Source organism: Rissa tridactyla, chromosome 5 (assembly GCF_028500815.1).
Source record: "Rissa tridactyla isolate bRisTri1 chromosome 5, bRisTri1.patW.cur.20221130, whole genome shotgun sequence".
NCBI classification, from domain to species: domain Eukaryota; kingdom Metazoa; phylum Chordata; class Aves; order Charadriiformes; family Laridae; genus Rissa; species Rissa tridactyla.
This window is the reverse complement of record NC_071470.1, coordinates 78280715-78307881: the sequence shown is the minus strand read 5'-3', so window position 1 is coordinate 78307881 and position 27167 is coordinate 78280715. Positions and strand designations below refer to the sequence as shown.

Genomic DNA, 27167 nt, shown 5'->3' with positions numbered 1-27167 from the left:
CAGCATCATCCCTAGGCTGGTTCCAGCCAGTCCTTTCTGTTCCTCAGAAGTGAGAGGGCAAAGTTTGTTTGGACAACCTTTGTTCCCGTCAGGAAGTGTGGTCTGCCTACTCTTCCCATGTACGGTCAGGTTCTGCCACTGCCGTGGGAAGAGGGCAGGAAATCTGCCTTTTCTTGGCACTTTATGGTGTCCCAGAACTTCTACTTTGGGAAAATACATTCTTTTGAATGATTTAATAAAAAATAAGAATACGGGGAACCTGTGCAAAGCAGGAGGGGTCCTGGCCTGAAAGCCCCTAACAGCTCTAGATGTGGTTGCGGTCTGGGGTGGGAGACCTTCAGAGCGGTGTCCTTGTGGCGTGGCTTGGAGCGTGTGTCAAGGACTATGCTCTGCACGAGTCGGTAGGGAGAGTCGCAGCCCGCTTACGTGCCTCCCTTCCTCACGTAGGTTAAAAAAATCTGGCGCTCCTTTGACAGAGGAGCATAAAGGAAAGGTTTGGTTCCTCAGTGGGGTTCCTTAGTGGGGTTCCCCGACCCACTAAGCTGTTCTAAACCCTTAATCTTACAAACGTCCTGTGCGTAGCGAGCAAGGGTGCGATTTAAGAGAGTGCAAACAAACCTCGGGTGCCTCCCACCTGTGTTGTGCCCATGAAAATTCCCATTACAGCTACCTGCTGAAATTTTACCAGGCGTTAGGTACGTCTTTAGCCCAGAAACTGCTACAAGGTTGGGTGATGATGTCCTACCTGGCAACTGAACTGCCTCGGAATTACGTGGAGCACGGCTTAAGTTTCTACCAAAGGGCTTGGTCTCCTAAGCAGGCTCCGAGCTCTCTGACACTTGGCTCGCCATCAGCTCAAAGACCTTTAAGCACCTTTTGTCTCAGGGAATAGTCTCTTCATCTCTCTTGTTAAGATAAAAGAGCTTATTCTGGTGAGATTTTGCTGCCCAGAGGTTACGTTCTGCGACAACAAATTTTTAAATTCTAATAGAAACAACAAAAGCACCAAGAGGGAGATTTTAATGCATTACAAGGTTTCCTTTTAATAGGAGCTTTGTTTTTCTGTGAAGGAGACTGAGCAAGAGAAAATCTTTTTTTAGTCAAAATAATACTAACGCCAGAAAGAAAGCGTAGCTGTGTCCTGGTGCATCCTGTTGTCAGGATTTCTGCAGTCGTCTTCTGGTTTCCACGGGAGAACGTAACAGGGCCAAGGGGGTCTGGGGTGGGCTTTAAGGTGTGGAATCTGAAGAGTCTCTTGCGACTTAAAACTCCTTGTTTTCTTCTGATTTAGCTGTCTACAGAAAAACGTGGGAAAAAACCTGAAAAGTGTTGAACTGTGTTGCACAGAGTAGGAAGCAGCTTGTAGAGACCATCCTCAGAAAAAGTAAGCAAGCTGTGTGGGAAAACATACGTTTTCTCGCAGGGAATAATAATATATCCAGTCAATACTGGGGGGAAAAAAAGAAATGTCCAGCCAATGGAAGGGGCTAAAGATATAAAAGTTAGCACTGGGGAGATGCACTTGCACTGTTCGCTGGGGACTGCAAGCTCTAGTAAAAAGATAACAACAGGAAAACCACAAAAGTTATTACAGATTATTGTTAGAAAGAGGCTTTGCTTTGGCGAAGTTTGAATTTTAGATACCCACGTTGATAGGCGGTGAGCGGTGGACGTCCAGCCGTGGCGATGAGCTCAATGTGGGTGGTCAGGGCAGGATCAGCCCTTTGGATTCAGAGTCACGACACCAGTAGAAGAGATTTATACTGAAGGCATTAGTTATAAAATGCGTTATGACTCAATCCAAGAAATAGGTATGTCAGCGTACGTACTTTTTTGTAAAAAAGTGAATTTTGATTCCACTTAATTTGTTATTTTATTTGCCTGAGTAATATAAAGACAGCCGGATTTTCTGATGCAGGCATCATAAGTTGTAATATGAGATTTTGGCTTATTAGAATGTTGTCATGTGAATTAAGATCAGTTCAAGTCTTTACATTCATTCAGTCCGTCAGTAGCCCAGCTTTTACACATCCATATTCCATTTGTTACACGTTCCACAGAATTTCATTAGTTGTTGTAAAGGTTGAATTTTTCATGGTTTAGTGCATTAGATTTTTTTTTTTCTTTTTTCTTGGCTACGTGTCACGTTAAAGTTATTTGTAGCTGGCTGCAAGGTTTTTTCCATTAATAAAACTGTATTATTCTCATTGCTACCTTCTTCCAGATTGTATCAGTGTTTCACAGGCTGTGATCTTTTTCCGATCTTGATAACTGACTGTTGCTGTGACAGATGCCATTGTTCACAAAGGGAGACTTGCTTTCCTAAGACAATCTAGAATTTATAGAGCCTTCCTCCTTCTGCGTTTGCTTTGCTGCTCTTTGAGCTTCTTATTTGTATTTTTCGTTTAATTTTCTTGCAGCTTCTGGTGTAGGCAGTGTAGGAGACCTGTCGGTAATGAAGTATAGGTGATTAAATGAGAGCAAAGGAAGCAAGTATATAAATATACTTGCATATTCTGTTCTTATTGTATGTTTGGCTTTAAAGCTTGGCTTCCTCTTACTGATTATCATTTTTCCCTGTTCATGCTGACAGGTGAACACAGTTTTAGCTGATGAATTACGAGAGGAATTAACTTTTTGGTTTTAGTAAGTGACCTACTGTTGAATTTTCCTCTGAGTACTGTTGGAGCATAAACGTTCTGCGCTAGATATGCTGTCTCAAACTTTCTCAGCGTTCCTGGGATTTTGCCGCCCGCGGGGTAATTTCTCTGGCTGTATTCCTCGCGGCAGGACGCTTCTTTCCTAATCGACTCCGAGTGCAGCGACACACCTTCTCCCGCTTCGGATGTTTGGGAGCTGAGCGCTGGAAGTATTTCGGTTTGAACTGCCCTTTGACATTCACCTTCGGATGGCCAGTAATTGAAACCTGGCTGAAAACAGGGTAACAGAAATAGATATTTGTCTCCAGCCTGTGCAGTTGGATGTGCTTGGTAAATAAGCTGAGCAGAGGAAGGAAGGAACACAGTAATTCCTCAAATACGTAGAAAAAACGTGCAGACTTTAAAGGCGAGTTGTCATCTTGGGTACCCCACGAGGTTACATTCGCATTTGGTTCCCCCCCAAAAAAACTTATGTACAACTTACTCAGAAGGTTTCTGACACTCCTCGAACAACGCTAAGGATCGCTGTATTTCTTTGGAAGTGCCGCTGTCATCCTCTGGATCTTAATGTCCACTTAAATCCTTGGCTCAGGGAATACGTAATGCTCTTTCTGCTGCTTCATGGCACCATGGGCATGGTGTGAGGTATCTCCATTCACTTAGCGTTTCCTTTTATAATGGGTATCATAACAACTACTCTGACACAAGCAACTTCATGAGGTAAATGCAGAGAGCTCGGTGTTACAATTTACATGACACCAGATACCACCTCGTTGGTGCTACGCTAGTTACGTTTGGGGTGAAAATCTGGGAATATTACGCAGTCAATAACAACAATGATGAGGTAACCTTCATATATGGCAGTGCATATCTGAGGAAGATGTTTTTATTGCGACTTACAAAAATATCAGGCGTGCTTTTTTAATCAGTGCGGTTATTGTTCTTAAATCATGCGATAACAATTCAGCCTGTCTTCATACCTGGAAACATTCGGCTCCAGTTATTTGAGCACACTGTTATGTCTGTAAACAAGAGCTGAACGTGAACCCAGTCTCAGCACGGCCTGCTCCTTATGCTTTTGCTAGAACGTGATGGTTTTGTGAATTATTCCCCTGTTTTACGGCACACTCTGAAGCCGTCTCCACAGGCACAGCTGCCTCTGAGGGAATACTGTGGGCATACGGCACGCGGGGCATGTCCTTGCTTGGACGCCTGAGCTGAAAGCGTGAGTAACGATTGTATTCACTAGGTGCTTTTAATTGGCAGGCCTTACAATGCAAAGCTTTGTCTCTAAGAAACAGTATTAATTTATGATGGAAATGTATTTTTTTCAGAGCAGTTTACTAGCTGAAGCATCCGAGTTAGCAATATGAAGCAGTAAACAAGAAGAATTTACGTAGCCGAATAAATGAAGTGTGTTGTTTGGTTATGGTGGCCGTCGATTCAAAGAATTTCAGTACACGAACGTGTGCAGATACCCTTTATTTTTTTTATGCACTTTGATGCTAAAATCTCAGTGACATCAGTGGGAGCCAAGGGCTGCCAGAATCTTGCAGGTTGACGCTCGGTAAGTTGGTTTTGGTTAAATGAAAGAGCTCCATCTAGTTCATGCGCTGTCATTTGAGAGTTTATTTCCCCTAGTAAATTGTGAAGTCATATTTACTTGTCCGGCTTTTTTTTCGCCTTGTTTAATTTACTGCCTGTCCATCAGGCGGAAGTTTTCTGTCATGTTTGTCACGCGCTGTATGGGTTGGTAGTTGAGATTGCCTTGCCCGGGTGGTCCCCGCCGGCTCGCTCTAGTATGATACCAGTTAAACAATTGATGAAAATGTTTAGTGTGTGTGAAATATATGTATAAAATATATGATATACATGAGATATCAGTTACATATATGAGAGAGATGTATACGATATCAGTTCGGAAGCTGTGGTATAGCAAATAATAGCAAAGAAATGTCAAGTGTTTATATTCAAGGTCGGAGATGAAGTGCGTGGTTCTATCCGTGTTATTCCTGAAGAGTCGACATAGGATGAATTTGGCGTTTCGTAGAAGACTCTCAGGCCCGTTCCAGGTTTCTAGCTGTGCTGGCTAATCCTGAGACAGATGGAAGTGGTACAGAACAGCCTTTTAAAGCACTGCACCGGAGACACGCGTCTTGTGCCAAATGACCAACAGTTCCTTGATTTTTATTATTATTTTTTTCCCCGAGACACCGATCATATTTCCATGTTTCTTCTAAACCAGGCTTAGTTCAGTTTGTGTTTCAGATCGTCTGCCTGTGTGCTGGGTGTAATACGGCGATTGGTGAGCCTGTGATTAAGTTACGGCCCAAGCTGAGGGGCATCAAGAAGCTGTAACCGAATACGTCCGTGCTTGGGTTTCAAACCTGCTGCAACTTGAATTTAAAAATCTTAATATAAAACCTCGGTGGGAGAGTTCAAGTTTACAAAGGGACTTTGCACTTATCTTGCTGATTTTTTAATTATTTTTTTTTTAATATTTTGGATTTCTGAAATTTAAAATTAACTCTTCTTTCTTTTTTCTTTTTTTTTTTTTTTTTTTTTTTTTAAATAGCAATAAAGTAAACACGGAAGAGGGTTAAGCTGACAAATTTTCTCGTGCAGGTGGCGCAGGCTTTGAGGCCTGCCGGGGAATTGCGATGGTTGTTGCCAAGCGGTGACTAGCTGACGAACCGTACCTCTGGGCAGCAGACTGCACACTTCTTAAAAGAGCATAAAAATAATCCCAACTATTAACGTAGGTAGAATTGATTCAGTTGTTCTTATTGTTTAAGTTGACTGAAAATATTGGGAAGTAGGAATTCTAGAAAAAGTGATGAAGTTTCATGTTTTTTCCTCCAGATTTTAAAAAGCATTTTACAAACCTGACGTGCTGACTGTTTTAAAGATGGGGTTTACTTTTTATATTTTACTTTAAATCTGTTGTTACAGTTTCCCTAAACATACGTACCTAACTATCTAGATACTTTACAGGAAGGATTAAGCTTTGCAACTTTTCTTTTAACATCTGATGCTAAATTATTGACTCTCAGAGTTGTCATCCGTAGCAACTTTTTCTAAACTTGTTCATTTCTTAGTGTTTTCAGAACTAAGCTTACCACGCAATTGTTGTGACACGTGATAATTTTATTTAAGAGTTAAAGCGCTGTATTTCAATTGTAGCGTATTTTTTACATCCCAAACAGATTTTCCAAAATCTGTAATTTGGAAAATTTGTGACGCTTATTCAGGTCAGGTTTGCAATATAGAAACCAAGTACTTGGATTTCTCTGAGGAAGTATATTTGCTGTATGTTTCTGTATTTTTTTTTTTTTTTTAATAATTCTGCCTGTAGAGGCTGACATTTTGCATTGCGGCTGTTTTTTCCCATTATTATAGAGAGAATTGCTAGAGCAGCAGAACTCCATGTGTTTGCCGTGATCTCTCCTACTGAATCGGTGCCTATTTTATCATTATTTGACTTTGGAAATCTCTTTTACTTGCAGAGAATGTAAAAGTAAATAATGTGCCTTTATGTTTAGTTTTACACTATATATTTCTCTGTCAATGTCCTTGTGTTTCCTTTTTTTGTTATTACAACATTTAAGTGTTCCTGACAGCTGTGTCCAAGATATTTTGATGTTCCCTTGACGTTCATACCCAATAAAATCTTTGCTGTCTTTTTATTCTTGCAGTCAGTGTTTCTCTGATTTAGATTCCCTTTCGATTCATGAAAAGGCCCTATACAAATGCTGCTTATATTTTCTGCAAAAAATGATGTCTCCGAGCAGTCCGGTTATGGTTACTGCTTCTTTTCACCTTTTTTTTTTTTTTTTTTTTTCCTTTTTTGATGTTTTTCTTTACACCTCAGGTCTGTGTTGGTGCCTCGCCAGCCAGTTTGTGTGTGAAACCTGGTACTCTGTTCCTCTTGGAGCAGGGCTTTGGCATCCCTCCCCTAGCATCCCTTCTGCTGGAAGGGATACTCATGTCACAAATACAGATTCGCTTGGGTTTAACACACAGAATTAGGTGGATAACGACCACGCGTCCCTCCCTCCCCTGTTTCTTGAAGTTGTCCTAATTTTATTGTTGCAGTTGAACAACTATAATTTCTACAGCACTTCTTGCGTTCAAATTCATTGCTGTTTGACGATGACCTCTCTGTTGACATCATTAATTGTGCTTACTGAAGTCTTTACTGATTATGCCTAGAACAGTTGGATGGATTGAGTAAATTACCAAAAAAAATAATGCTCGTTAATTGAGGACAATTACTTGATATTAAGTTGTCAAGATCTGTCAGGAGAGCCGGAGACTTAATCTATCTCTTCTGTTACTATTTGATATGATTTAAGAGTTTGCTTTCCAAGTATACGTGAAATAGGTTGGTCTGTCTCGCTTCCCCCCGGATTGGTGTGAGGTTGGCTTTAAGGAGCTGGTTCGGAATGTTTCGGACCCAGAGCTGGCTGCTAAGAGTCTCTCCGCTCTAAGGCTGCATGCTATACCCAAAAGTTGGCTAATATTATAAAATTGTATTGGCTGCTATTGGCTAATATTATAAAATTGTATTGGCTGCTTTTCCACCTCTCCAGAAAACCTTAGTATATTCTTAGCAGCCATAGAAATTATGTTGCAGAAAGGATAAATGCGCTGGAAGTTGAAATTACAAGATTACAGTAGGCCGTAGCTGGCTATTTTTATTATCTTCAAATTACGTATTTTATTGCCTGAGTTACCTTTGTGTGTTTTATATTGCCTGACACTAGACATTTTAACACACCTGAAGACCTTTGGGTGTTGCCAGTATAAGTAATGTATGCATTCCCCTCCAACTCTCTCATGTTTTGTATAAAACAAGTACTACCTTGCTTAATGTTAATGAAAATACAACAAAAGTAGTACTATAAAGTGGTGTTTGGAGCAAATATTATACAAGCACCTCTCCTGTGAGGACAGACTGAGAGAGTTGGGGTTGTTCAGTCTGGAGAAAAGAAGGCTCCAGGGAGACCTTACAGTGGCCTTCCAGTGTCTTAAGGGGACCTACAAGAAAGCTGGGGAGGGACTTTTTAGGGTGTCGGGTAATGGCAGGACTAGAGGGAATGGATTAAAACTAGAGATGGGTCGATTCAGACTGGACGTTAGGAAGAAGTTCTTCACCGTGAGAGTGGTGAGACACTGGTTGCCCATTGGAACCCCATCCCTGGAAGTTTTTAAGGCCAGGCTGGACGGGGCTCTGAGCAACCTGATCCAGTGGGGGGTGTCCCTGCCCGTGGCAGGGGGGTTGGAACTAGATGATCTTTAAGGTCCCTTCCGACCCTAACGATTCTATGATTCTAAGTGTGCTACATGAAAAAAAAAAAAAAAAAAAAAAACAGAAGAAGAAAAAAAAGACCAGCTTAAGTAAAATGGAGCTTGATGCAAGTAGTAATATTTTATTTCCAGAAGTGTCATCAAGGCTTGGTGGTGGAGAAGTTGAGCCCTTCGGCCTGCTGCTCTCCCCAAAGGTTAAAAAAAGAATCAAACGGCCGGGAGAGGGGGAGCCAACAGATGGTACACCTTGGACCTACATGTTCAGGGTGTCTTCAGGTTAATGAATAATCAGCCCGAGAGACAGATTAGCCCTGCTGGGGAAATAATAACTGCTGGTCGCGAGTTATGGGAAGTTGCTGTGGCATGGAACTGCGGTGGGAGCTGGCACTCCGTCGAGCCGTCTGCCTGGTGCGCTAGGCATCATTAAAGCAGGGAACAGATAGGATTTAAGGTGCCGCTAGAGGTTCAGGTTGTCTTTATCTTGATGAATGTTGTAACGCGGTTTATTGCCTGATAATTATAGGTCATGGCATGACTGTTTCCTGTTCTTCCCAGTGAATCGGCAGCTTGATTTTTCTGATGAAACGGTGCCTGTGGTAGTCCATCAAAGAAGCGGTTCGCTGCAGTAGCCTAATTCAATATTACGAACAGGTTGAATGTAAAACCTTAATGGATCTAAATAAAGGAGTATTTTTTAAAGATCCCATCAGATGATGTGATTTTTTGCTTCTGTAAAGCAAATACACTGAATTATGTTAATCATTGTACTAAAAGCAACTCTTCTGCTTTCCTTTATTGCAGATCACCAGAAACTGGAAAGAGAAGCTAGAATCTGTCGCCTCTTGAAGCATCCCAATATTGGTAGGAACGTTTAATTGCTTTATACGGTAGATACCAGTTTAGAAAATTGGGGGGGAAATACAAAATAACAGACACAAGTAGCAGCTCAGAGAAGTCAAGGGGAAATATCTCCAGGCAAGACTATTTCTTTATAATGCGGTGCTCCTTTCGAGTTCTGCTGCGGGATGTAATGTCCCGGTAGATCACCTAAAGCAACACGTACTGTTCTCATCTCCTTTGAGCCATTGCCCTGCCATCAATGAGCTGTCTGCGCCAGGTGTTCGGGGTTTTTTTTGAGCAGTGTGTAGGAGGAGTTATTTCCAGTACTGCTCATGACTTTTTGAGACCTGCAGAAGAATTTCATCTAACAGCATATGTTGCAAAATGAGACAGACCAATGTCGATGGAGTTAGTGTTGTTTTTACTGAGATGCTTATTTTATCCTGTTTTATTTTGTGTTTGAGATTCTGTTCTTCTGTAGAAAAGATAGGTAGACGCAGAAAGCTCTGCTACTTTTGTTTCCAGAACCTTATGATTTGTACTCAAGCACTCATGGAAAGCAAAAACAGATATTTGGGGAGGTGGGGTGCCTGTTTCCTTGCTTTAGAAACGGTAGAAACAGAGAAGTACCTTGATCTTTAAGGAGTTGTATCTGGGTTTTTCGGACACTGAATTATATGCCAAGGGTATCTCTCACAAGAATATTTACTGTATCTGAAACTTCTCCGGAATGGGGAGGGGATTCCTGTCCATCTTGTTCCTCTTTCCCCACGTACATTCTTAAAAGTCAGAAAAGCTAGTACTACCGCTATATGTTTTAAATAAACGCGTATGCTTGGTACTCCAAAAGCACTTGGCAGCCTGCTTGCTCTTCCTTCTGGTTAGTTTTTTCTCCTTTTAATTTTTAACTAGCAGGTGTTGGTATTTGTGACATTTTTTGGCTTAATATAATTGTTTCATGCCTGGGAAAGAATCAGCTCCTTCCTTTTAATAGTATTCGTAGATGGAAAACAAACGTACCACAGTTCAAAACGAAGTGTGGAATCTCTGAAAAAGCTCTCTTAGGCAGTCTCAAAAGCTTTAGAGGTTTCACATGCAAATTTGGGTAAAGAGGAAGAATAGTGTTATCTGTGTTATTTTATCCCAGCCGAAATTTTTGCATTGTAAAGTGATGCAAGACAAGGGAACGTAGAACTTGTGGGGAGGAAGAGCAGCTCTTCTGCAGCTATGGAAAGCAGTGGTTGCACGTCTGGTGCTACTCTGACTCTAGAGTCCTTTACCTGTGCCTGGCTGTGACTAGAGTATATTTATGAGTTTGAACAAGCCGGGGAAGATGAGCAGAAAACAATTAATAAACTGATGAAGTGGAAGAGCTGAAGCGCACAGAAGAACTCAGTTGAAACAAATGTCTAAATTGATTTCATGCGATGGCATGTCTTCGGTTTGTTGAGTAGCTTGGACCGATATGAGGATGTCGTCGAGGTCCTCTGGGGCAGGCCAGCCATTCCACGTGCAGCGTTTAAGTTTGTGAACATTACGAGTTGAAATGCAAACAGGCGACGGCAGCTTTGGTGACAGGCAGGTAGGGTTCGGTCGGTCAGCACACGTGCCATGCACGGCTCCTTGCACCAAGGTGCGCGGTTCAGTCAAAGCGTTACAGACAAATTCTTCTGCTGTTTCACGCAAGATGCCACCTTCTAGATCTGCCTGAGAGAGAGTTTTCATGAATTAACAAGCCAGGGTTTGGCAGCAGGCGTTATATTCTGTCATCATTCAGCTTCTACTGTCAGCTCTTCTGCCAGCCCGAAAAAAACTGTTCCAATTAGTGCGGTTACAATAGCTCCTTGTTTGCATAATTGCTGGAATGAAGGCCACTTTGTATCTGGTTTTGCTCTTGAAGGAAGATCATAAATGCAGTCTGAAAACAAGAAAAGGTTTTTGTGAACTTAGAAAGGTAACTGTTTTCAAAGGGAATAATTACAGGCCCCTGAAGCCCTATCAGGTAAGCTATGAGGACGAAGAGGTTGATGTATCTGAAGGAGGTCTACAGGAAAGCTGGAGAAGGACTTTTTACAAGGGCGTGTGGTGATAGGATGAGGGGTAATGGCTTCAAACTGGAAGAGGGTAGATTTAGATTAGATATCAGGAAGAAATTCCTTGCTGTGTGGGCGGTGAGCCCCTCGCCCAGGTTGCCCAGAGAAGCTGTGGCTGCCCCGTCCCTGGGGGTGTTCAAGGCCAGGCTGGACGGGGCTTGGAGCAGCCTGGTCTAGTTGAGGATGTCCCTGCCCGTGGCAGGGGGGTTGGAATGAGATGATCTTTAAGGTCCCTTGCAACCCAACCCATTCTGTGATTCGATGTTTACATGCCGTCTGGTCTCCAGCCAGGTGCCAACCTTCTCCTTTGCCCTGGAGGAGGTCACATGCCGCCGGCTGCAGCCCAGCTCCGATGGGGTCCTGCTCTGCCCCCTTCTCCTGCAGCCGTCCCCTCAGCCAGCTAAGGGCCAGCCCGAAAATCATTTTGGGGGCACGCTGCCTGCACCTGATGAACTCTCTTATTCTTGGGTCGCTGTCACATCCCTTTTTTTAAAAAGTCATCTCTACCGGGTAATTCTGCACCACCCTAGAAAGCACTAATAGTGAAAAAGGAAGTATAGCAGGGTAAGGAACAGCAGAGAGCAGTGTGCTTTATATGTCTCAAAATGGTAAAGATTAACCCTTGTAAACAAATTTTACTTGCAGTGTGTGTATGCCAAAGAGTACACGCGTTTAAAAATATTAACAAGTCCGTGAATAGAGAATACGTGATTTTCATCTACATTTTCTCCTGAATTCACTGCTACGGATTCATTTCTAATAGCCCAGAAAATAAAAAATTTCTTGGGAAGGAACTAGTCTTGTTAACAGTAAGTGTTTATAATTTAAGAAAATTGAGGGGAAAAAAAATATAAAAAACATTTTTTTCAAATGCGATCTGTATAGGAAAGCAGAGATCTAGTTTAATTGATTGGGCAGTTTCTCAAAGATGATCTCAGTGGTTTTCTTTATTTTCCTCCGGCATAGTTTTTTTTTTTTTTAAGTTACTTGCCTCTTTGAATTACAGATTTGTTGCAGGGCAGCAGATTGCTGAAGTTAGAATTCAGTAATCCTTTCTTTTTTCTTTTAGGCTGCTTCTTTATTCTTCCAAATTAGCTTGATTGAATCTCCCTTCTAAAAGTGACTTAGTGTAAAAGTCTCGGTTCCAGGTTAACTTTATTTCTAAAATAACACGTAATGTAATAGTACTCCTTTTTAGAGCGTTGTATGGTCTCTTTGGTTAATTATCTTTCAAGACTTAAGACTGTAGCAGGTACTTTAGGGTGAAAACCCCTTTTTAGTTACCTTTTTCGTGCTTTCCCTCCAGTCAGAGTAAAGCAGCACAGCTGTGGTGAGTCACATTTTTAGATTTCAGCCTGAGTAAACACATTGTAGTTTTCATATGAGCAAGATTATTTTTTTTTTTTCTTTAGAGAAACGGAGTTAAAAAAAACATGCTAAACCACTGGAAATATTTTGCAATTATCTTTCCAGAGAAAATAGAGAATTATCAAAAACATTTACAGATCACTGGTTTTGTATTGCCAAGGTAGGTGTCCAATTAGTGCCTAACTAGAAAAATATTTAGTATTTAGTCATTTCACGAGGATGAGAAAGAATTTAGAACTAAACTTTTTAACAATCAATATACCTATTCTTAGGTTCCCAACAATACCATTTTTGCATCCATGGTTTTATTTATATTTTATATATCATGGTTTTATTTAATGAGTGTCATTATGCAGTTAGGAAAACTTAGGATGACATTCAGAAAATACTTTCAATTTTACTCCTATATTCACGTGTACTAAACTTCAGAAGTTCCTCTGGTATTGGCAGAGGAGTTTTAAAAATGGATGTAAGTGTTTTAATATTTATTTTTTTTTAATGTAGAAATTGAACAAAAGGTTTGGAAACGCACAGCATATAGGAAAAAATAGAAGACCAAATCAGAATGCTTTCTACAAAAGGGTAACACTCTGAAATTTGGGAATTAAGGAGACACGTGAAGATATTTTCATTTCAGTTCTTGATTTGAATCTTCTCCAGTAGTCGCTGTAAAGTGTTAAACACAAAGAATCCTGAGAGGAAACAAACATATTTTCTGCTGCCTTTTTGGAAGTATTTATGACATCAGATTATTATTTCAGGAATCAACATATCTACCAAACACTCGCAAATAGAGCATTTCAGTATGTATAGAGGGAAATGAATTCTTCATCCAAATTATCTGTGAGGCATTTCTACTGAAAGAACGATTTTGAACTAGGGTAGGGCACCAAGTTCTGAATTCATGGGTGAAAATTTAAATTGCTGATGATCATTCTCGCTAGCCAGGTGTCAGGAAGGGAGGCTAACTAAATCAAAACCCGCCTCTTGGGCACTTCCACGTCCTTACGAATTGAAGCAACCCATGATAACTCACAGATGTTGTCTTGCTTGGTATGGATACACACATCTATGCCTAGCTAAGCCTATAGAAGCATATGGTCATTTGAAAAATGCTTTTTAGATGCAGCAGTTTTATTTCTTGTAGAAACAGATCTTGCCAAGCGCCCTCGATACCCTTTTAATGAAGTCATGAATCTAGCTACTAGCGTCAACTGCCTTCTGTAAGGCATTTGTTCTACTGCTGTATTACGTGCTAATTTTTTTATTAGGGAAAACCAGCATGTCCTTTATTAGCGATATTAGGAAAACAGATAACCACAATAAAAATGTAAGACGGTAGTTCTTATGCGACGGGATTACGTGTGGTGGAGTTCTAAAGAAGTCTCATTCAGTAGTATTATCAACAGATTTAAAGAAAAAAAATCGAAGTGGTATCAATTCGATGTGGTTGGGACTAAGGCGAGTTTACAGCCGAGAGATGGGAGCTCACAGGTCTAAGAACAAAGAATGCGTGTCAGTCTTCAAAGAGGAGTGCCTGCCTCTTGGAAAAGAGCGATTTTGAAAAGCCTGTGATGACGGGAAATAACTACTTCAACACAAATCTCGTTGGGATGCTGGAACACCCAGGGGAAGTGCCATTCTCAGCCGTGTGGAAGTAAGAATCAGAAAGAGGAAAATAGTATTTATTTTGTGTCTGCCAACAGAAGTCACTGCTGGAGTGCTGCGCTGAGCTTTGGCAGCCACATGTCAGTAAGCGTGATCTAGGTAAAGGGGGTGATTTGAGGAGCTCTACGGGGGTAACCAGACAATGTTATTTATCAAGAAAAAGGCAAAAAAACCATGACTGTAGTGATGAAGTTAAACATAGGAGTTAGGTTTTTGGCAATGACAATATGAGACTGAGTTAGGGGTATGATGTTTTCTGACTTAAAGCATGGATTTTATTTTTTGTTAAGCTTTATCCTAAGAACTGTCTGCTACTGAAGATGTATGAACTCCTCGTATTCAGAATTAGGTACAGGCCGTTCTTTTTGGAAAGCCAAATATTGCTGAAGAAAGACTGAACGGTAATGGTTCTGTTTCCGTAGTGCTTAGGAGGCTGGACAGTCCTTACTGGTTGCGTTTCTATCCAGGACCGAAGTGTCAGGGAAATCTTCCTTGAAGAAGATGTTTTCATTTCGTGTAGAAGTGTCGTCCCAGGCTAACTCGGAAGGCTGAGTATCCCTGTCCAGACACTGCTTTGAATATAGCTAATTCCTTTTTCAGTGTCTCTCTCTTTTTGGTTTAACGTGAAGAAATCCATGATTTCTCCATCCAGTTATGTAGTCATGATGCCTAATGAATGGTGTAGGAAAAATGCCTAAAAGGAAAGCGGATTAGAAATAGTATTTCCTGCTCTCCTTTTTCAAATCTCCACTTCCCACTTAAGTAACGTATATATGAAGGTTTGTTTAAAAAAAATACAGGATTTCCTCATCCTTTTCACCTACGATTATCCTTAGTAGTAGTTGTTGCTTATGTTGTGATTTCTGCCTCTTCTCACCTCAGTTCTTTGTATCACAGTAACTGTACTGGAAAGCGAGCCCTGCTGAATTTTGTGGTTAAAAGAAAACATATATTCATTTCGGCTTGTATGTTTATTCTTCGGATAAACATAAAATTACAAACAACAGCTACTTGAGCATGTAACTTATTTATGGGAGGGAGGGGTTTCACCTCTATTAATTATTTGTTAGAAAAGTGCTTACTCAGGAATACTTTAGAAGTATGTAAACATCCTTGTCTGCAGTGGTACCAGAATTCTGTTTCCTTCGTGGCCTCAGGATATTAAGAGGAGGAAAAAAAAACCCTAATAAAGACGCAAAAGTAAGACGATGGGATATCCTCCTTTGCCTAAGAGTACTCTGTTGAGGTGTACTTGCTCAGGACTCTGTGCGTTGTCAGTCCGGACCAGTCGGTGAGAATTAAAATGATGCAGAATCCATCAGCTGAACTTGAAAGAAAACTTTCTGGGGGGGCTGAGAGTCCTTTCTTCCTGATCAGTCTTTGGCAATACTGGTATTTTCTCCTTTCCCAGCATTTCTTGAGTAATCTGGCCTGCTGCCTCTGTTACATGGTGGTGGGAAATTCCCAGGCAAAGAGAGCTCCAGCAGCTTGTGCTGGGCTGCGGCAGCTCCTAACGGCAGGCTGATTTTCAGTGCTGCATTTCTCAGGTTCTTACCCCGATGAGATGACCGTAACAACATCGGTGTGTCCTCTTTTTTGCTTATTACAGCTTGCTAACACAACAGAGTTTGAAATGAAAAGATGTAAATGTAGGTTAAGCCTTATTGTTTGGAGAACCGAGTGCGTTTTCTTTGTAGGATTACACATCAAGTTATATTAAAAGCTTAGCTCCTCTACTGAACAAATACCCACAAAGGATTGGTCATCTTGTGTAACTGTTACTTTCACAGCTGTTACGTCTACTCATGCTTCCAATGTGTTCATTTAGAAATTTGGAAAGAAAATTTGTAAGGAAAGTAATCATCTCTTCACCAAGAAATCCACTGTCCTTGTCCCTTTTTTCTGGCCTTTATCTTCTTCTGGTAAGCTTTGATTTCTTGGTCCTCTTTTAACTTTACATAATGTTGTAACTTAGCACTCTGATTTCTAGTCCAGCAATCCACATATTTTTGATGGTGTAACTGTTACACCATCTTGTTATTACTTTTGATGTTGATTTAGAGCCCGCTTTGGTAATCTTGGTTTATGAGGTCCCCAACGGATGATAAAAACTGCATTAGCCTGATGATGCAAGTCTGGAAAACTGCTGATTGAAACCTGGTAAAAATGTGGAGATTTTTTCCGGTTTGAGTTTGCTCTTGCAGGGTTTGTGCTGTGTTTGGGTAGTGTTTTCCTAAATCAGAGTTCCACTGTCTCGCTCTGTAGGCACTGGAAGGGCTCCTGTTGGCTTTACATTCTCGCTTGTCAAAAGCTGTACGCAGCCAAATGGGACGTGCAGTGTAGTAGGATACCATAAATAACCAAAATCTGCTGGTTTTCACGTGGCAGCACTAACACGACTGGCTTCATTACGGCACATCATCCCCTGCCTGCTCCTGTCTCCTCCTTTGCTTTATAGACAGTGTATAAGATACGGCGAGCAGACAAGGATCCATTAGCCAACGGCGTCAGGCTCAAGTCTGAGTCTTCAGCCCTTCCCGGAAGGCCGCAGCAGATTTCACTGACATGTGGCAGCCCTTCAGGTGATAGAGTGAAGTCCTTTTGGCAACAGGACAGGTTGTCCCTGAATGGCTTTGTGAGGCAGGATATTTCGAGGTAAGCAGGACTGCCAAAGCAGGATGGCAGCTCTAATAGTCCTGAGCCGGTTGTGTGCGGATCTGCTGGCCAAGCCTCCCGTGGAGCTGTGGCATTGCCGGCCAGCCTGAGCGACCACGATTTGGAGGGGAGAAAAGTCTTTCTTCTATGCAGAGCTATAGCTGGACCAGCCTAGGGGAGCGCGGAGCAGCATCTTTCCAAGGAACGGTGGCTTTGCACCAGGTCAAGAGGCAGGTTACATACAGGACAGTCCGGGACGCCAGGAAAAAAAGAGACAAATCACTAAGCCGGTTTCCTAAATGTGTTGGTGTCTGTTTGCGATCTGCTCTGGTTGCCATCCGTTGAGCTTGAGAACGTCTCAGAAATCGCGGAGGCAATTGGTATCACCCAAACGTGGCACTGCTCCTCGTCAGACTCGTCCTGCTTGCTTTCAGCTCACTCGCTCAAGAGCGCACCCGTACGCCGGGAGGAAAGGAGGAAAAGCCTGCGTTTCAGGGTTTTCTCACGTCTCCCCACAGTAACACAAAACAGGAGCATAAAAGCTGCTAAATCCTTCATGTGGGAGGAAGAATAAGAAACTTCGTATTCTCTTGTCCTTCGTGGACAGAAAGTAATTAAGGATATGCAGGTTTTCTGTGTCCTTTATGCAAGACATCGTGTCCTTTATGGTTTATATTCACCGAGTTTGTGCATGGGACTTCGCAAAAATTCACAAGAATCTGAAGAGAATCACTATTAGTATACAGCAAACGTGGATTTAATAAATCCTGGCTGAATTTCTTTTGACTTAGTGTGGCAAAGTCAGGAGTAGCTCGGCTGGCATTAGTTAAGTTAATGTATAAACCAAATATGGAATAAAAATCAGGCCTATTCAGGCTTGGCGGATGTAGTTCTTTAGCACGGTATTTTTTTTCTGAGCTTAATTTCAGGTTTCACTCTTTACATCGAAAATATATTAATCCAGACTTCAAAGGTAATAATGCAGTTCTTCCCTGATGCAGTGAAAAATCAAACAAATTCTTAACTATGTAAATTTATGCTCAATAAACATGGGTCCTCAGAAATATATTAACTATGTATATAAAATATATATAGTTTTTATATATATATAAAGCTTTTGTTTACCCCATAGAAAAAATGGAAATCCGTGGGACTGATGCGTGTAGATGATCTTACTTCCTTTAATTACTTTTATTGCTTAGACGAGCTGATCATTTTAAGAATTCAAATCTCATCCATTCTGTTGAATTAATTAAATTTGTAATTTCCGTGATGAATAAGGTGAACCATAGTCCTTGAAAGAATTAAAATAAAACATCAAGAAAGCAAATAAACCAGTGATGTAACGTGATTTTATACTTAATGTAAAAGCCAATCGAATGAGAATTGCAGAATAACATTCAGTGTTTGAACTCGGCTGTAGCTGAATAGTGAAGTGCAACAACAGAAAAGAGACGCTGGTTTTGTAGTAGCCATTTGTAAAATTAAATGTACCGTAATGAGACTGAACCAGGCAAGAAAACACGAGGAGAGCATCGTGGGCTTCGTTGCTGCTGGCTTTTCGGCAGTCTGTCTCCTCAGGTTTTGTCGTGACTGTGCGTTTGATTTCCTTTAATTGGTGAAGTTGTGAACGCGCGGTTGATGTTTAAGATGAAGAGGCTGAAAGTTTTCACTTCCGATGGTGTAAGAATTCGGTGGCGAACGGGCTTTCTGTAGAGCTATCGGCAGCCCTAACAGCGAGTGAAATAAAAATTAAAAAAAAAAAAAAAATCTCCACGGTTAAAATACTGTAAGTTGTTTAGTGCTCATCGACATGTCAGTAATTTTCAACATGCAGCGTATGAAGTGTCAGATAATGTGGGCTGTCTGAGTGCGAAAGCAAAGTGTGAAGGCAGCTTTATTAGGTGTTAAAGCTCTTTGTTTCGGTTAGAGCACAATCCTGTTATTCTGGTAAGAGCGGCGCTGAATCTTTCGGTTTTACTCTTCTGGGTTACTGTGGAGCATAAAAATGTCTTTTAGTGTAGACAATGGCACTGCTCCTTGCCGCGCTAGGTTAATTTTCTTTCCTTTTAGTGGAGGATGAGATTATTGTAGCTCAAACGAAGCGTCGCTGGTTGTAATGTCCCTGATAACTGTAGCAACACCCGTAATATACCGAGGAAATGAGGTTTCACTGAGATTTGCCACAAATTTTGTCATTTTTTTGCCTCAGAAAGTATAGGCATAATTTGCAGCAAAATAGGTAATGATAAAGTATACATCAAGCGCGAACCAGACCTTGAAGGATTTTCCTTGCCTGCTTATAGCTGGTTTTGTACGTTTTCTTCAATGCACAGAAATTCTATTCGTAGCGTGTCCAGATTCTTCTAAACGTTTTTACTTCCCGTAAAGTCAGTTAGGCTTGTGTGACCAGTCATTTTAAATGTAAAATCGAGTAATCCGCAGAAACGGGAAGTGGGATTTAAGCATCTCTCTTGAGGAACCTGCTGCAGGGGGTGAGTACGAGGATGTATTTTGTTTTCTTGCTCTGCTTTACTTTCTCTATATGCTTTCTGGAAGGAAGAGTTCCATAATTGCATTGCTGACTTCGAGAACCGTATAAATAAGCTAGACGAAAATGAATTGCTCTCTCTTTACACGCACAAGATGAATCTTTGAGAACTTCTTTTTTTTTTTTTTTTTTGTTTGAAAGCTTTGTTTATTATGACTCTGCAACCACGTGTTATGCATACGGATAGACATCATGACTCCCAGCTAAACCACAAATATGTAATTTTCCTCTGGACCCTTTCCTCCAAAAACATCGATCTCTACTACTTAGGCTAAAGTAAGCTTTTTCGCTCAGCACAGCCGTTTTTAGAGCATTTTTAAGGGATATTGTAAGTTCTGTTCCTTTGCTTTGTACAGACGCCGTTGTTGACGGTTTGATAGGTGAATTCTGCGCTCGTTCTTGGATCAATACCCAAATGCTGGAAAAAAATACTGTGAACCTCTGACTTGAGTTGGGGGGAGAAAAACCACCAAACCCAAACTGCAAAAAGGTTACAGTATATTCAGTAGTGCAGATGGGTGGCACTGGATGGCATTAGTGCAACTAAAAAGTGGTAAAATGGTTGTCGGGTGGTTTCCGTTATAAACCCAGCTCCGGCCTTGACCTTTGTGGCTGCGGGCTGAACCTGCTCTGGTGAGGGACACTTTTGTCTCAGCCTGTTCGCTTTCCTTAGAGAAACTAGAGAATTACCATTCCGGCAGCATTCGTTTCCCAAGCAGCCTGAATCTCCTAAATTTGGAGCGTTTGGCATCCTACCCCGAGGAGGGTGGGCTGCCACCAGCAGGGAGGCTGGGGGAAGAATCGATATGTGCCTGCTTCTGGAGAAGGTCTCTCCAAGGAGAAGGTGTTCGGCTGTTTGTACCACCTCAGAGCTGAGTCCCAGCCTTACCCCTCCTCTCTGCTCTCCCAACTTTGGTTCCCTGTCACATGCAGAAAAAGAAAAATTCAAAGATGGGGGCAGAGAGAGGGAAGGGCGGAAGGGTGGCACCACTGGCGGGCAGGAGGAAGAACTTGAGTGAGGGAATGGAGATCTGAGCTGGGAGTGGTGAGAGGCGAAAGGAAGGTCTTCCTGACTTAGGACCATGGATTATGTTTTGAGTTAAGCAATCATAAATCAGGAGTGGTGCTTTGGGAGCTCGCTGTGGAGCTTAGGATGTTTTTGCTCCTCTCCCAAAGACGATACAAACCCGGGAAGCTCATTAGGGAAGGCGGTCCTCGGGGGCTGCTCATCTGCCCAGACATCTTGCTTTACTTACGTAGCCTGCCCCCTGAAAAAAAACATCGTAAATCATGGAATCATGCGGGTTGGAAGGGATCTCTGGAGGTTATCCAGTCCCAACCCCCTGCTCAAGCCATGTCCAGTAAAATTAGGTTACTCGGGGCCTGTCCTGCTGAGTTTGGAGAATCTCCAGGGAAGGAGGTTGCACAGCCGCTCTCGGCCCCGCTCCAGCGTTTCACCACCTTCCTGTCAACGTAAATAAATAAATACACGTATCTCTATGCCTAGCTGGGATTTTCCATACTCCAACATGTCTCTCTTGCCTCTGGTCTTGCTATTTGCAGCCCGGAGAAGACCGTCTCTGCCTTCTCAACAGCCTCCCCGCTGGTGGCAGGAGCGAGACGTGTTCCAACCTTGTCTTCTTATGGCTGAGCCATCCCCTCCTCCTGTGCCGCCGGGGGCATCGTGGTGGCTGTCTGCTGGAGAGAGCCTGGCAGAAATAATAGCTAGCAACAAATCACGCTGTCCTACTAAATACTCAGACTGGGCTGAAACACAAAGTTAATGTCACGGGTTGCTTCAGAGGTGCGAGATATGATGTAATTCAGGGTATGGTCTGTTTTTGTGCTTGTAACTTTAGATCCCAGCGTTGCATTAGTCTGCTTTTAGGATGCTTTCCTAGGCAAGATGCTGCAGAAGAAAACAGTTTAGGGCAGGGAGCACGGCGTTCGCGATGTTTTGTTCTCTAAAACCTTTCCTGCTGATGAGCAAAGAGGGTACCGGCAGGAAAAGTGGACGTTCTTGCTTACAGCTGCATCCCTGTTAGGATGTTTTTGTTCTTTTCTTAAAAATACATCAGCTTTTGTGTTTAAATATTGTGACATAAATTCTTAATGAAAGTGGAATTTCACTAAAACCTCAAAGCAGGGCCTGACTTTTTTTGGAATGCAGTTTTTAGTTGGTTGCAAGGTGTGCATTTGGTAGCACATTTTATAGGCTGAGCTTGTCTGTGTCGTGTCACGTGCAGAAATCCCTTTTCCTCTTGCTTTTTGCACTTCATGTGCATCTCTTACATCTCTACCAACGCAGCGCCCTTTCAGTTAGAGATTTTATAATATCTTGAGTATTATATATTGAGAACATCACATGGAAAATCTGGTTGCTTACGAAAAATGTAAAAATTCACATCGAAGATAATGAAGAGAGCCCAATGAAACTGTGTGCTGCTGTGGCGCTGGGAGGCTGGCTGAACATCATCAGTCCACGGCTCTTCCCTGTGGAATGCACCTCTCCAGTAGTGACAGTACAAATTAGCCCCGTGTGCTGTTCTGGAGAAGTCATGAGAGAGGAAATACCATAATGCAGTTTCTTTTCTTGCTCAGACGGTGGTAACTGCAGTGATTTTAGCAATGACTGCAGCTGCCTGCTGGAGACTGCTGGCCCGTACCTCTCACAAAAATCACCCAAAACTCATTGATTTTGAATAGCGTCTCATCCATGTCTGTGTTTTCCTAAGAGCTCTCTTGTAAACTACTTACGACAGCAAAATTATTTTTTTTTTTATTATTACTGTTTTTTTAAATAGCCACAGATCTGTCCTTATCAGGACTCAGGACTCCCTGCTTAGCCTGGCGTGTCCGTAGCTCTGTGGGATGTCACCCTTCACCGTGCCCCTGCGTGGCAGCAGTGTGGCACTGCCTGGTGACAGGCTGGCTCATCCTCCCCTCATGCTCGAGGGTGAGGGGACGGAATCGATCCCTTCCAGGCTGACAGCCGTCTCCTAACCACCCCCTGTCTTGTAACAAGTGTCTCGGGTGTCCTTTAGGATTTTCCTCGCTCCTCCAAAGGTTTGCCTTTAAAAAGTCCTAAATTAAACTTCTCGTCGTGATGGGAGGCTGTTGTGTTGTGCCGTGGCAGACCGAAGGATGCTACCTGGACTGGTCTCGCAGCCTAGCACAGAGTGAATGCTTTTACCCTGCGGATACCACTAATCTCCAGCATTTGAAATGGATAAATACCTTCTAATTGCTCAGTTTGGTCTGGTTTTTTTGCGGATTTCTGCCCTGAAGACTTTCTTACTCCTACAAACCTGCTGATCTGGGAATTTTTTTCCAGTTGATAGGGGTTTAACGATACCTCTCTCCTCCCAGCCACCTTCCAAATTTGGAAGTTCTTTTTTTAGTGGCTTCACCAGAGTGTTAGTATTCTCATGGACTGCCCGTGGGAATGTGCTTCCAATTTTAGTTTGTCCTCTAGATGTCCGTCTCCCTTAAATGCGTCCAGCTTCTCGTTACAGCTACGCTGGGCCGAGCGTGGCACTCTGCTCCTCATACTCGTCTATCGAAGATGTTTTCGGTACTGTATTGTAATCAAACCCACGGCTTCTGCTCTTGTGCTGCACAGCAGTGAATAGCACTCGTGTATCAGCAATTGCATCCTCCAAGTAGTACTTTTTTAATTAATTTCTTTGTTGGGCATCTATTTACCAGGTGACCTTGGCAGTTATTTAATTGCATTCCATCAATTTATACTTGGTCCAATATCGATGGTGTCACGTTATTGTTGAGTTTGGCTGTGCAGTCTTGCTGGGAAAGAATCGGTTGATGATCTAAAGTCGTAATTGTGGCTGAACGGCTTGCAGCTATCTTCTGTAGGATATGTATTTTGGGAGTGTTAAGTAAGGCGAATATAGTAGTCCGTGTTTTTGAATACAGACTGGCTTCCAGTGCTCTCTTGCAGCTTCTCTTCCATCCAAGTTCATGTGGGTTTTCACTGAGCTAATTACAATCTTACAAATGGTCCCGCGAGACAGGACAAACTCTCTAATTTCCATTTATTGTCAGACTGTGATTAAAAGACAATGGCAGTTTCTCGTCATAAGCCTCAAGTTTGTCATCTGTTAAGTTAATATGCATTCCCTGCTTTTTGTAAAACAAACCCTTTCAATCATTTGGGATCATCGTTTGCTTGTAAACTTGCACGTTAGGAAAATGATAGTAATTTATAGTTGTGGGCAGTTCTGGTAGCATGACTTAGTGTGATAGTTAGTCGATAGAGGGGGAAGCCACATTCTCTCAGAAAATAATACAGATGGTTTTGAGCCCAGCCCAGTGGATAGAGATGGAGTGGGATTATTATGGAAACGCCCTGTCTTGGTGTAGCACTTCGAATCTCTCATTCTTACGCCCTGTTAAGTTACTGAAAGCTTCTACTGCTCATGTGTTGTCTTGATTAGTTGTAGAAGCATTTGGTTAGCTGGGTTACAGCAGATATTTTTTCACTACGTTTGGTGCCGCGTGGATGTGGGCAGCATCATACAGATAGCTAGAGATAAGAGACTGGTTCCATAACCTTGATTTTTTTTTTCCTCAAGACTTTTCCGACCGTCTGCCTCTCGAGATTTGTAGGGAGTATGAGAAACAGATTTCTTTGCATCTTCACTGCGACCTCTGGCATAGTCTTAAAGATGCCGAGGCTTGCTTTTTGGTTTTGCTGTTGTCAAAGAGCAGGTTAAATAAGTCGTGCTGATAGAATTAAATGAACAGAGGTGCGCACGCCAGCTTGCTTAAACTCAGTTTGGATAGCTCTACGCCGTGTTCCCGTTTGCCGTCAAGACATGCCTTAGGAAAATCTCAGCTCAATCATATTGCTCACATTCAGGATATTCAGGACCTGTCTTTGCGAAAGAGGACGCCGGGGACAGAGATGTGGTTATAATTATGTTTTAGGTCTGTTGCGTCCAGTTTAGGTCGTTTTCCTTCAAGCTGGTAACACGGAATTTGTGGGCCCGATCCTCTGAAAGTGGCTTTAGTCTTGTTTTCATGCATAGATGTAAAAAAAAGCTATCAGATAAAAGCACAGAGAAGCCCAATTTACAGTGGTGCTGTGTAACATAAGAAAATAATAGGTTCACTCCCCGAAATACAGAATGCGAAATGATAATAGGGCAAAAAGATGTTTCCTTTTGCCTCGATTCGCTTGGAAGACGATATTTTAATTCACATCTTGTGAGCGAAAAGGTCATCTCGTAGAAAAGTTTAGAAGGGTTTCATTGTCTGCAAAGAGAAGGTATATAGCCATGCATAACTACGTGATCAACCGGACCACAGAACTGAAAGATGGAGCCAAGTAGGTGTGAACTGCAAAAATAAAAGAAAAAAAGGATTTAGCAAGATATACTAACAATTGCAAAACCTGGAAAGGTAGGAGTGTCCTTTGCTCGCGTGAAAGGTGTAAGAACGGCTGTGTTGATCAGATGAAAAGCCGGTCTGGCTGGTGTCTGATGGCGGCTGTGGAGGCCTGGGAAAGACGTGGAGACGCATGTAGCGGTATTTCACCTGGACGCTTCCCTGGTCTCCAACCATGGCAGCTCGAGAGCTTCCTAAGGAAAGGACGGCTTGGATGTGTTCTAGTAACAGCGTGGGTCTCACCCACGAAGTTGGCTTTGTTGTCCTAGAACTAACATTTTGGCTGGAGCAGGTCCATGGCTTGCAGATGCTGCCATCGCTTTAGAATACAGCATTTTCTGATCTTGCGAATTTGAATAATAAGCAGCGTGATCAATAAATATTTTAGAGATAATGTTGACTTGGTATCTTAGCTTTTTTTTTTTTTTCCTACTTACGGTTTTGATTTGGGAAAATACCATTTTAATGCCCTATTCTGATACTTAGTATTGCAATCAAAAGTCAGATCAGCGTCACAGTAATGATAGTTTTGATGTATATATTGAAAACCTAATCCAGCCTATTTTACGTGCAGTGGCTAACATATATTAACATATATTTGAGGCCCGAGATTAGGAGGCACTTTGTACCCTCGTCCCCACGACGGTCAGGAGGAGCGTTCCTCGCACGTCGTGCTGTTACCTGCTTAACTTCTGAAATCTCAGAAATCATTTCTTCCCAAGGATTAGAGGCTCAGCCTCCCTGTTCGAAGCGGGGCGCGGCTTCTCTGGTTTTGTCTAAAACTGCGTTTTAGCAGTAAAATTGGTTTTGTTTCGTTTTTCTCTCCAAAAGCGTGTTCTTGTTTGTGAAGTATTGTAGGAAAGGGAAAGTTTCCAAAGTTGAAATACGTTTCTGGTTCTTTGTTATAGCTGGAAATGAAATCTGCGGGATTCCTTTGTCACGAGTGTCAGGGATTTGTTTCCACAGGGATAATTAGCCTTCCTTATTTACTTTAAAAAGCCAATTTGCAGAGCAGGTTTTTATATCTAGGATGAGTAATGTGATATAAAAACACGTATCTGTGTGCAGGATTATCCCTTACATTAGAAGCGACTGTGGAAGATTATTTAATAGGCTGATTGACCTACGGGTCGTTGTGAGCTGGTTTATACCAAAATCAGAGGAGAGACCATTTTTGTGAAGATAGTGGGTCAAACTGCAGTTGTATTTATGTTCTTCTGAGTGACTTCGGGGGTTTTTTCCAAAGATGCGAACATCCGAGCTGTCGTCTCCTTTGGCTCCCTGCAGAGCTACAGCCTTGTGTGACTGGGCAAACGGGATGGGGGTGATGGATGTTGCCAGTAGCCCAAAGGCTCTGTTAGCTGGAATACTAGAATAGAAATATATTTTTTTATATATATATTATATGTATATTGGGGGGTTGGACTAGATGATCTCCAGAGGTCCCTTCCAACCCCTATCATTCTGTGACTCTGTGGTATATATAGCTGGAATACTAGATTATAAAACCCCACTGGGATACTAGGATATAAAAAACCCCACTGGAATACTAGGATATAAAAGTACAACAGGGAAATGAGTTTGCATGCAAAATATCTTTTTTTTTCCCCTTTGCCCCCCCCCCCCTTTTTTTTTTTTCCCCAACAGATGCAGTCCATACGGAAAGGCTTCTGCAAATTGTTTACATGTGGTTTTTTATTTGTATGAGCGTATTTGTTACAGATTTTTGTTCTGGTCAGGTTCTTAAAGTGGTTTAAGTGCCTTGGCACAATTAAATGGAATACTTTTTGGTGGCCATTTTTATCACAGCTGGGGAAAATGAAATCCTTAATAATTAAGGTTTGCATTCCATTAAATAGCGAGAGACCAGCTTGATCTTTGTCACATTACATGATCATTTATTAAATTCTTCACAAATGCAGTTTGTTTACAGACGACTTCTTTCCCAAAGTTTACGGATCACATTCCACCAAAGTGACTGGGACGCTCTTCTAAATGGGCTCAAGAAAATTTCTCTGTTTCCATTTTTTTTTCTCCACCATAATCTGAAATACTTCCTTCAACCAAATGAGTGTTTGTATTTTAAATCAGTATTGGGTTTGGGGTTTGGATTATTTTTATTTTTGTTTTCCATTTTTGTAGACTGAAAATTATTTTTTAGTGTTAGTAGTAAAATGAAAAATGTATGCATCTTAGGGGGAAGAAGAATGTCAAGTTTTCGTGCAGCCTTCGGAGAGAGCGGGGGGTGCGTGATGTTTCTTGGAGCTTCGCTAATTCAATTAGGGTAAATTTGCATGCAGTTTCTAACAGCAAGATGGCAATTTGCAGTGCATTTAATATATTCATCAGACTATAGAGCTGGTTCTTCAACCCTGATGCATTTCCATAGTGTCACAAAGCAGGTGTAGCACAGTGACCTGAAAGATAATCATGGGGAGAATGGCTTCACGCGTTACTTATTTCCAGAATTACCTGTTTTTAAACTTTAAGGCACTTGTTCTCCTAAAGCACTGGGAGACCAAAAAGCAATGACTGTATATACACATACAGGTTTTCGGTATTCCCCTTGGTCAAATAAATAGTTCAGATTAATTAGAAATATTCTCTGTTAGGATA

General features: G+C 41.9%; 1 protein-coding gene across 27 annotated transcripts in view; it reads left to right on the top strand.

Annotated features, from left to right (window-relative positions):
* Nucleotides 1–27167, top strand: part of CAMK2D (calcium/calmodulin dependent protein kinase II delta) — a 158208-nt gene that overhangs the window by 53895 nt on the left and 77146 nt on the right. For all 27 annotated transcript variants that reach the window (XM_054203072.1, XM_054203070.1, XM_054203069.1 and 24 more), the window contains exon 3: nt 8772–8831. In XM_054203072.1, coding sequence (XP_054059047.1) covers nt 8772–8831 — 60 coding nt within the window. The remainder of the gene's footprint in view (nt 1–8771; nt 8832–27167) is intronic.